At 36.0% G+C, this 10378-nt stretch overlaps 1 protein-coding gene across 2 annotated transcripts; it reads left to right on the top strand.

Annotated features, from left to right (window-relative positions):
* Nucleotides 1–9479, top strand: LOC140775023 (uncharacterized). Of its 2 annotated transcripts, XR_012106679.1 has the most exons (11): nt 1–114; nt 219–441; nt 519–676; nt 754–899; nt 2644–2706; nt 2796–2888; nt 6740–6901; nt 7012–7118; nt 8637–8737; nt 8807–9124; nt 9235–9479. XR_012106679.1 is itself a non-coding variant. In XM_073118243.1 (10 exons), the coding sequence occupies exons 1-10, from the start codon at nt 30–32 to the stop codon at nt 9064–9066; spliced, it is 1398 nt and encodes a 465-aa protein (XP_072974344.1). In that variant the 5' UTR covers nt 1–29; the 3' UTR covers nt 9067–9478. The 2 variants fall into 2 exon arrangements, 1 of the variants encoding a protein (XP_072974344.1); XM_073118243.1 differs by having other exon boundaries at nt 8807–9478.
* The last annotated feature ends 899 nt before the right edge of the window (nt 9480–10378 follow it).

The following is a 10378-nucleotide window of genomic DNA, read 5'->3' as shown; positions in this document are numbered from 1 at the left end:
CTCCCTTCGCCTCAACCAGGGACTAATCCATGCCGATCTCTCACCAATCCTTCTTCCTCGTCTTCTTTCTAGCCTTTATCGTCTCACCTCTCATCTCAGCGGCCGAGCTCACAGGTAACAGAGAAAGGATAAAAAAGAAGAATTTTCTTGCTTCTCTTGTTCTCCTTCTCCTCGTTTTTCATCTCATTTCACCTTCTCTTTCTTCCTTCTTCTTGCAGTGGATTCCTGTCCTTCCAAGCTCCTTCTCCCCCTCGGCGTGACAGTCGAGGATTCCCCGGGTTCCCGCCCCGGCGCTGCCCTCGCTTGCAACCGCGTCCACATCCGTGGCCTCTCGCGCCTCCGTCACCCGGAAAAGTTCGCTCACGCGCTCAAGATTCGCGTTAACGTCTCCCAGGTTGACGCTCTCTTCCGGATCCAAACCATCGAGCTCTGCTTCCATAGGTAATTTTGCAAAACCCTAACTTTTTGTTCGATTCTGGTATCTTGTTGGTTCGAATTTGCTGTTCTTTGTTATCCAGCAATGCGTCAATTGGAGTGGGGATGTGCCCGGCGTCGGAGTGGCAGAAGCTGTCAAAGAGCTCCTGGGTTCAATCCATGTCGCCGTACGGGTACAGGATTCTAGACATAAGGATGCTGCCCGACCCTTCGAGATCGATCGAGGTATCCACCACGGAAGGTATGTACTCTACTAGTAGAATTTTAGGGTTCTAGGAAAGTGAGGATCTTTACTTTGGTGAACTGTTGTGCTTGTAGAATTGCTGGTCCATCGGGTAGTGTTCCTAGTATTGGGGATAGTTATGATGGCAATGGCTCGTGTCTTGAGTGAGTCGGTTGTGTTCTACTATGGTGGTGCAATGACAATCGGTATTATTCTGGTGATACTGATGGTTCTTTTCCAGGTAATCGTCCAACTTCTAGCTTTAAATCTATGTTTCAAGCATGGTGTTTCGAGGGTTTTAGTGAGAACAAAATGTTGATATTTTTTTTAAAAAATTTTCCTGCCACATTTGACAAAAATTAGATCTGTCATAGAAAAAGCAAGAAACACAGTCTACTTACTTACATGGCCGTAGATCTGATCCTATCTTGTTGCTATCGTAATATCCAATTTTCTTATGTCATTCTTTTTTGTTATCCCTCCACTGTGTCTATGTAGACTAGATACATACTGTTCTCCTACTGAAGATGAGAACTCTAAACAATTATTCCGTATCCTTCTAGCTAAGCTGCAGTCAAGGAAAAATGTCTGCAGTGCTTTACTTTGTTGTAGAAAACACACTTGCTGAGTCCAACTGCCACCTCCATTTTCCTATTTATCGAGTTCCTCTGTTAGAAGCCCACTTTCATCCAACCAACCAAAATAAATCTCTGATTTCTAATGGTATTTTTAGTTTCCGACGTCCTAACACAAGATGAAAGCGGTATAGCTTTCCCCTATGTGTATGAATCTGTATAAGACATGACTGTAAAATTTAAATGTTCTATTATTTCCATATCTTTGCATAAATTTATCCCTTATTTCAGTGTTATTCTGCTGTGTACTTCCAGCGGTCATGTTATGAACTCAACCTCATGAACATTATTGCTAATTTGTTTGTACATTTGCCATCTTCCTATTCAGATACTTGCAGTACTTTACGTTCCTATTCTAGGCTATTTTGGGAGCCTCACGAGTTTGTTCCTTGCTATATATCCATACAATACTGTGTTATCCCTCTAGCTACCGACTCTCTTTGCAATCCCTACTTGAGACCTTCCTTGTTTTTACCATGTTTTTAGTCTCAATGTAAATATGCAACAAATTTCTGAGAAATTATCTTAGCCTATTAACTCCTTTCATGCCTGAAGTAGTCTTTTGCTCTACTTTGCAAGAAGTAGAGTTCATTCAATTTTTCTGCCTGATCATCTCGTTGTTTGTTTACCCAACCTTTCCCAAATAACTAGAGAATATTTGCTCTCTATTCGCCCCTGCTACAGAAATCTATCTTGTCTATTCATTTTCTTCTTTGCCAAGTCAGGAATCCAAGAAAAGGATATAAAGAATGGTTTGAAGTTTTCCCTGATATGGAAACAGTTTTGTCTGAAATTTATTGAAAACTAAGGCCAAAACTCATTGTTCAAAGTGGATTCTAACACTATTGTTGGTCTTGACTTTTGACCTTGGTTTTGAATTGTTATTGATCGAAACCAATCTGTTTCAGCTCAATATTTCTGTTTCCTTTAGGGGTTGAAACCAAAACCAATCACAACCAAAACTTTGAAACATCATATAAAGGAGTTGCACCTAAAACTGCTACGGCAAGAGTAATTCTTTCCCAATTTTTTCCTCAAAGCAGTAAACATTTCTCTTCTTCTATCACTATCATCAAATCTACTTTGTTAGATTTATTTTCTGTCAATTGAAAAAGATATTCTCCAATAGGTAGATTTACTGACTTGCAATCAACCACCTCTGAGTTAATCTTCTAGTCCTCTCCAATAGATGAACAAACTGTTACATCTTGTTGGGTGACAGTGTAATGATTTAGAGTTTGTTCCTATTTGGCATCTCACCCTTCTTGCTGACCTCATATTTACTTTGATGTATTAATTGGTTTACTTATCATAGAAAATAATTTCTGGAGCTTTTTTGGTTCATTGCAGGGAATGAGGCTATTGCCCACTGGTCGCAAGAGTTCTCTTGCAATATTTATGTACTCATCAGTTGTGAGTATTATCTTGAAATGTTACTTGCTTAATTAATTATGTTTCCTATCCCCTAATGATATGGATTGATGTGTCCTTTCTATTGTCAGGTGGGTTTGACAACCTTTCTTCTACATTACTTGTCTGGATTATTGCGATCTATACTCGTGGAATTAGGAATTAGTGAAGATATGCACAATCCTGTATGTAAGTTCATCTATGCTTGATTTACTGTTTTCCTTTTTATAGATTGTCGCCTTTACTGACTTTTTTAAATGCCAAATAAATTTCCTTGTAATATGAAGCAAAAGTATTGAAAGCATACCATATTGGCATGTTTCTAAATGAGAACATTGCATCACATCTGGCATATCCTTCATTGGTTGTTTTCAAAAAAGTTACATACAAGGATGACTATGTTAGAGCCTCATGTTCAAATTGTTATTTTGAAGATAGATGTTATTTATGCTTTGCACACACGAGCTGATCTCTAACAAGCTGATGCAGGCTTGGTTTGGCTCATAAGTAGGAAAAGCTGAGCTTGAATCGAGCTAAACAAATTTTGACTCTGGCTTGGTTCACTTTTTTGACAAGCCGACTCAAGCTAAACTTGCTAGCTTGGATTCAATTGGATTCAAAAAGCCTAATACTTATATATCCATTCAAACTAACGAAGGGATCATAGTTTATAAGTAGGCAGTGGTTTCTATGAAGTAGAACCATATAAATCTCTAGTAGAGATCGATCAATGTGGGATTAAAACATAGTAGAAAATAATCTTTAAAAAAAATAATAAATGAGGCATCAGGTTTCCAAAACTGGGCATGCAGCAGCCAACTATTGCTTGAACTTGCTTTTCTAGCAAGCAGCTTTAGTAAAATACTCATCTAGCTATATATAATATGACTATATTGTACTATACTATACAAGCCAAACTGAGCCAAGTTCGATTGTTAAATGAGTTCGAAACTTGAGCTCAAGCCAAGCTATAATTGATTCGATTTTGAGGGAGCTTGCAAGCCACAAGCTTTTTTGACACCCCTACACGAGCGAATGTAATTACAATAGTATGTGCCTTTTGATATATTTCTCATTTATCTTACAGGTTAGGCTAAAGTTTTGCGGAGATGATGATAAATAAAAGGGAAACCTAAAATGAATTGGTTAACTTAATGAAATATGTGCATCTTCTGAACTTGTTAGGCTTATAAGTTAGATAAACTTTTACGTGGATAATTATATGATGGACTGCAGTAAACTTAGAAATGCAACCATTTTCACTTAGTTTATATTCTCTTTGTTCTTTCATCTTTGAAGTTAGGTCAAATAAAATAAGAGATCATATTCCAGATTTGACCTTTTTATTGCCAATTTATTATGGAAGAAGTACATCAGCAGAGAAGTCCACTTCTAAAATCAGTTAATTTTGTATTAGAAGCATATTATTTTACAAAACTTATGATAAAATTTTAAAAAACATGTTGGGTTCGAAGAAACAGATATAATTGTGAGCTGAAGTTACATGAAGTTTCATTCAATATTACATGAAAACAGGTTTCGTATTACTGTCATGAACATCCGCAGAAAAAAGTGAATAACAACAAGTTCTATCAATGACAACCACGAGATTCAAATGAAAGAAGCATGCCCAAGGGCATTTCTATCAAAAAGGAAAAGTAAACAAAATAGAAATTAAATAAATGAAGCAGATTTTGGGATACAAAGTAAATGTAGTATATTGTATTAATAGCAAGGTTTGAAACTCGGAATCAAAATCAGCCACTAAAAAAAAAATGATACATATCTGTTGTATTGGCCTCATGGATTAGATAAGAGTATTTTTTAATTACGTAAAATTCTAAATATTATTTAAAAATATAAAAAATTTCTAAAATTTAAAAATGATAAAAAAAAAATAATAATTACTTACACATGAAACCTAAAAAAGTACTAACTCACTTAAAATTTTAATAAATACCAAATTGTCTCTCATCTAGTGAAAAAAGAAGAGAGGAAAAAGCAAAAAGAAAAAAGAAGGAAAAAAAAAACTTGTAGTGAAGAAGAAGAGAAGAGAGAAAGAAATAAATAAAATAAAAAATTATATACCCGAGGTCGCCGGAGTTCACTAGAGTTTGATCTATGTTACTAGAGTTTGCGGGAGCTGGATCTCATTGTTAGCGAAGCAACGACTATAAGAGAGAGAGATGAAGGGGATAGGGAATCAATTATTAATCTCTCAGTCGGATCCGGGTCAAATCCATTATGGACCTGATGGTATTGGCCGATTCTAAATCCAGGCATAAGCAATACAAAATATAACTAGTATACTGCACATATCTTGATATATACTGGTTGTGTAGAGACACAAGTATGCATATGCATATGTGTTTATTTTGCTTGATTTGCTTATGTTGTTTAGAATTGCCTCAAAGGTGCTTGTTGTCCAAATGGATGAACTCAGGTTTCTATTAAGTGTATGCGGAGTCAGACCGGGCAAACTTCGTCCTAGTCAATATGGGTGTCAATTCTATGTGCATCAGCTCATTGATTGTGCGCAGATTGCACGCATCGGACGCCTATGATTGTCTCTCGCTTTAATCTGTTGGGCTCCTCTGTAGCCTGTTTCATGCGTGATCCTGCATACAACGGCATGCTTGGACGGACTCAAATTGATCTACCAGCACTTCAATCTTTTTCTAACAAGTTGGCTATCTAGGACATATGCTGGTGCCTATGCACTAATGCATTCTTTACTGCATGGTGACACCTAGGTGACTGCCCAACTTTTGAGTTAACATGTCAAAAGACTACCTTATCTATGCTGGTTTATTAGTCATTTATGTTTCCAGTAAAGATGATTAGAATAAGTGGGATAAAACCAATAGAGGTTAAACAAGTAATACAAAGTAAAGCTAGTATGCTGTACATATCGTAGTAGCAATACAATTTGCTAGTTACTTATAGCAATAGGAAGTAAAACTAATGTATTTATTGTACATATCTTAACAGCAATGCAAAGTAAAGCTAGTATATTGTACATAACTTAATAGCAATGTATATACTAGTGTGGAGAGACACAAAATTGTATATATTGATATGTGTTTATTTGTTTGTTTTGCCTGTGTTAGATTGTTAGAAGTGCCTCAAAGGGACTTTATTGTCCAGATAGCCTAGGCAGTCAATAACAGGCTGGCTATCTACGACATTTGATGTTGTCTATGCACTAATGCACCTCTTAATTCATGGTGACTGCCCAATGCCTAACTGACTAAACAATTTAGTGAATTATTATGTTAAACTCAAAAGATTAGCTTCTGGACCAATTAATTAGGCATTATGCTTCCAGTAAAGAAGATTAGAAGCTAAGAACAATGAAGTAGGATTGAACCAATAGAGGTTAGATAAACTAGGCCGATGAAGCTGTATAAATTGAATATCGTATAAATGATGAAAATTAGGCCCTTCATAATGAAGTACGGCCTTTTATCTATAATTTGGTGTTGACACTTGTTATTTTTATTTGCTTACCTTAAATAGTTATATAAATGAGGCAAACCTGAAACTAATCTTGTGATTGTTTACACATCTTGGGGCTTTAGAGGTGCTCTTGAACATTTGAATTTGCTGCCTGGTTGTTAGGTGGTTCAAATAAATACTAGGGTTCAATTAGAAAATACCACCACCTAGGGACAACCTACCTTTTTTTTGACAATGTTGTCTTTACTCTTAGTGGTTAGGATTTTCTGCAAACCAAGTTGGAATGCCCTTAGATCAAGGTGAAACATTACCAGCATTCCTGGCAGGCTGAAACAGAGTTCTTGCATCATTCTTACATCCTTTAAGTACTTTTCATGTTAGCTGTTGCTAGAAATACTAACTGTCCATTATATGTGTTCTTAATCACTTTCATTACTGAGTGCACATTTTCTTGATCTCCTTGAGTATATTCTGCTTGTTGAGTATGCAGGATTTGCTGCTGCTTGACACATCTTTCTAGTTATGTTTTGATGGACTAATTGATGTTGCACTTTCATCAAATAAATGTCTGCTGCAGTTGGGCATATTTCTTCTTGTATGCCTTGTCTTGGCTGGAGCTTGGTTTGGTTATTGGGGTGTTCGCAAACTTGTTTTAACTGAAGAAGGAATAGTTGATTCTGGTGTGGCTTATTTTGTTGAATGGGCAATCTTAATTCTTTCTGCTGTTATGGTTCTCCAGGTAAATCCTCGTCCGACTAATTTTAATTTATTGGTCTTGTATCCTGTTGGTTCTTTTTGTATCTTAACAATCATTGCACCTTATGAATGTTTCTTTTCCCTCCCACATAGAGCTCTCTGGACACTCTTTTTGCAATAGAGGCTTTGGGTTTTGCAATCTTAGTAGTAGCAATAACAAGGAAACATGGAAAGGCAAGATTCTTCCGTCGCTTTTACAGGTAAATATTCAGCTTCTCCTTCTTCTATCATTAAAGCATGTTGCAATGTACTGTTCATTTTTTCCATGAAAGAAAGAATTTCTGCTAAGAAGGAATAATTTTTTTTGTTTGTCTTCATGACTATCCATTGCATTATGCTGTGTAACTTTGTATTATTAGAATGCTAAAATATTGCCCTATTATCCTAGGTCTAGATCAGAATAAGTTTGTGAGACAAAAGGAGTTACTTCGGTGACACAATTTGGTTTGAAAGTGGGAAGTATATATAAAACTAAAGCTTGAACCTTGAACTACCGTGGTCCCTTGAGTTTCAGTTTTGACAGCTCTGAGGATTTCGATGGTGTTCATTTGGCTAAAAGGTCAAAACATGAAAAGATTAGAAAGCACCAATAAGTAGAACAACTATAGCAAAACTATCTAATTCTGTTTTTGTATAGATTATGTTTCAACCATCATGTAAGGTGTCACTTATTTTCAAGTTGATATCTCCTGGATATGGATCCATTTCAATTGTTTTCTTGACAAGAGTTTCACGCTGGCTGTTATTCTACCTGATGCAACCTTCCTTTATTTGGGTTTGGGACCAACTGTTGAAAGATATCACAGTAAGCTTGTTATGTTGAACCTTTAGTTTGACAAGAAATGGAGATTGATAAGGATGTTGCGCATAGAATTAAAGCAGGATGGCTAGAGTGAAAATGTGCCTTTTGTTTTGTGATTGTCATATACCTCTTTAAGTTGAAAGGGAAATTTTATTTAATGGATACAAGACCGGCAACTCTTTATGGTTAGTGGCTTAAAAAACAATATATTTAAAGATTTGAGTGTAGCTGTAATGAGAATGTTAAGGCTGGTGTGTGGCATTACTAGAATAGATAAAATAATGATAAATAATATATAGACAAAAGGTAGGGGTAGCACTTATTGAAGACAAACTACGTGAGAATAGATTAAGGTGGTTTGGACATGTCCATCTAAGAACACGAAATGCACTTGCATGAAGGATGACTTCATTCAGATAGAAGATTCCTTAAGCCAGGTGAAGGCCAAAGGCCTGAAGCTAACATATGGAGAATTAGTAAAAGGGGATATGATTTGGCATAAACTGATGCACTAAATAGAGATGAAGGAAGAGAAGGATCCATATAAGCTGAACCCTAATAGTTGGAACCAAAGTCTCCAACTTCATCTTATCCCTTGGATATTTATAAAAATAAGAGACTAAAGAAGAATATGTTCAACATTTTCAAATACACTAGTTATGATATTGTTGACTTCTGTGAGTACTTGAGTTTTTTCTATTGAATTTCAGGAATATGCATTATGACATGCTTTTAATATGCATTTTACAGTTTTATTTGCCATTTCTTTCTTGTGTAGTGTTTGTAGATATGTTGAAGGAGAGAGGGAGAGACATTATGTATTTATGCTGAACTGCTGTGCTCCATTATAGCCTTTTTAAATTGTTGCTGATTTTGAGTTTGTGTTACAACTAAATAATGATATGACAACCTGCAGGCGGATTATCAAGAGTGTTAAACGACACCCAAAAATGCCTGAGTCACCTGTCCCTACTGGCAAATATCTAAGACGGCCGTCCTGCTCTACTACTATTTTAGGTATGGTATTGTATATTGATTGTGGTAAACCTATTGTTATCTCCTATTACTGATATATGTTGCTCACAGGTTTGAGAAAGATGGCATCACAAAACCCAGATCTAGATGGCGACTATTATTCAACCTTTCACATGACCCCTGAGAGGAAAAGATTCTCAAAAGAACAGTGGGAATCATTCACCAAGGAGCAGACGAAAAAATCTGTGAAAGAATTGATGTCTTCCCCCGACTTTCAACGGTGGGCAATAGCCAACTCAGACAGGATTGTGGTGACTCCACCAGGAAATATAAATGGACAGAGAAGACAACGGCTCTTCCAGTGGTTTTAACTTCAAGATAATTTTTTCCTCTTATTTGATAGGGCACAAGAAATCAACTGGCAACCCAGTAAAGGCGATGGCTTCTTTTTTCTTGTCTTCTTTTCTCTTTGTTTTTTGTTTGATGTGCTTGTGTAATATTTCTTTCTGGACACTTATTTTTGGGTTTACAACCTGTAGGTGGATTAAGTTTCTGCCGTTCTGGTATTTTGAAATGGTTCCCGTATCACTAGTCCATTTGGAAGGATGTAAACTTTGTATATTGTTGATGAGGCAAATATTTTTCTCTGTATCTAACCACTAGCTGCTGCCTTTTTTTTCCGAGAAATATATCTGACTACCAAAGCTTGCTTGTGACCCTCAATGACGACATTGCTGATTTCTGCTGTTTATTGAAACACATTATGTTGCTGTTAACACAATTTTTTGTTTTAGTTTATAACAATCACATCTCTTGTTGCAATATTATCATATCCGTGGAAAGGACATAATTGCCACATTTGATAATGATCTTCTACTTACCTATCTCAAGGTGGCTTATGACTCAATACAAAAGGAAATTTGTTGCCTGTTGCTGATCCATAGATGTGCTTGGCTTTCGCCAGTTATATATTATTTATTCATGCAGGGTTGCATTAGGAGGATATTGGTGAATATATATATATATATATATATATATATATATATATATATATATATATATATATATATATATATATAAAGGCATTTCAGTCCCTCTAGGCACAGTATTGCATGAGCTTAATAAGTTGAGGTTTACTTGTAAAACGATCACTGGATTTGGGTACAAAACGGACATTCGAGACCTTGGAGGTTTCTCTCTTTTCCCTTAATTTTCTTTTCCTCTCTTTCTTCTGCATTGTGCGTTCTCTCGTCAACTCTTTTGTGTTAATTGAGACTGTATGATCAATCGGTAGTTTTTGTGAGTCCAAATGGATTATTGGATCTTTTTTTCTAATTCTCAAGAGAAGTCAAGTAGTTAATGGTGTTCTAGTTAAACAACTCTTTGCGTTGAGATTTGAACCTAAAATACTAATATAAGTTAAACAACTCCCGTTAGCATCTCGTCGTGCTCCTCTGGGTCCTAGTGATGCTTAGCCGGTGTTTTTGCGTTGGCCTATGTTTTGGCCTTCACCACAGTCTGGGTTATTTGTCACGGTGTTTACATTTCAAGTAGGCCTGTCACATGCCATAATGTGTCGTCTTTATTAGGACCTTATCTTTTGCATATTATAGTTACAATGCTTCGTGATGACTTCAAAATATCTTATATACAAATAATAAAAATATAGAATATAAACTATAA

The sequence above is a fragment of the Typha angustifolia genome, chromosome 13 (assembly GCF_048772165.1).
Source record: "Typha angustifolia cultivar Huaian chromosome 13, ASM4877216v1, whole genome shotgun sequence".
In the NCBI taxonomy this organism is placed as follows: domain Eukaryota; kingdom Viridiplantae; phylum Streptophyta; class Magnoliopsida; order Poales; family Typhaceae; genus Typha; species Typha angustifolia.
This window is presented reverse-complemented; position numbering and strand designations above follow the sequence as displayed.

Bases quoted from the DNA above. Each gene is read 5' to 3' on its own strand.
- LOC140775023 (XM_073118243.1), top strand. From the start codon at position 30: ATGCCGATCTCTCACCAATCCTTCTTCCTCGTCTTCTTTCTAGCCTTT. The intron at 677-753 runs GTATGTACTCTA...TTGTGCTTGTAG, and splicing joins CGAGGTATCCACCACGGAAG to AATTGCTGGTCCATCGGGTA. The intron at 7,119-8,636 runs GTAAATATTCAG...GACAACCTGCAG, and splicing joins TTCTTCCGTCGCTTTTACAG to GCGGATTATCAAGAGTGTTA.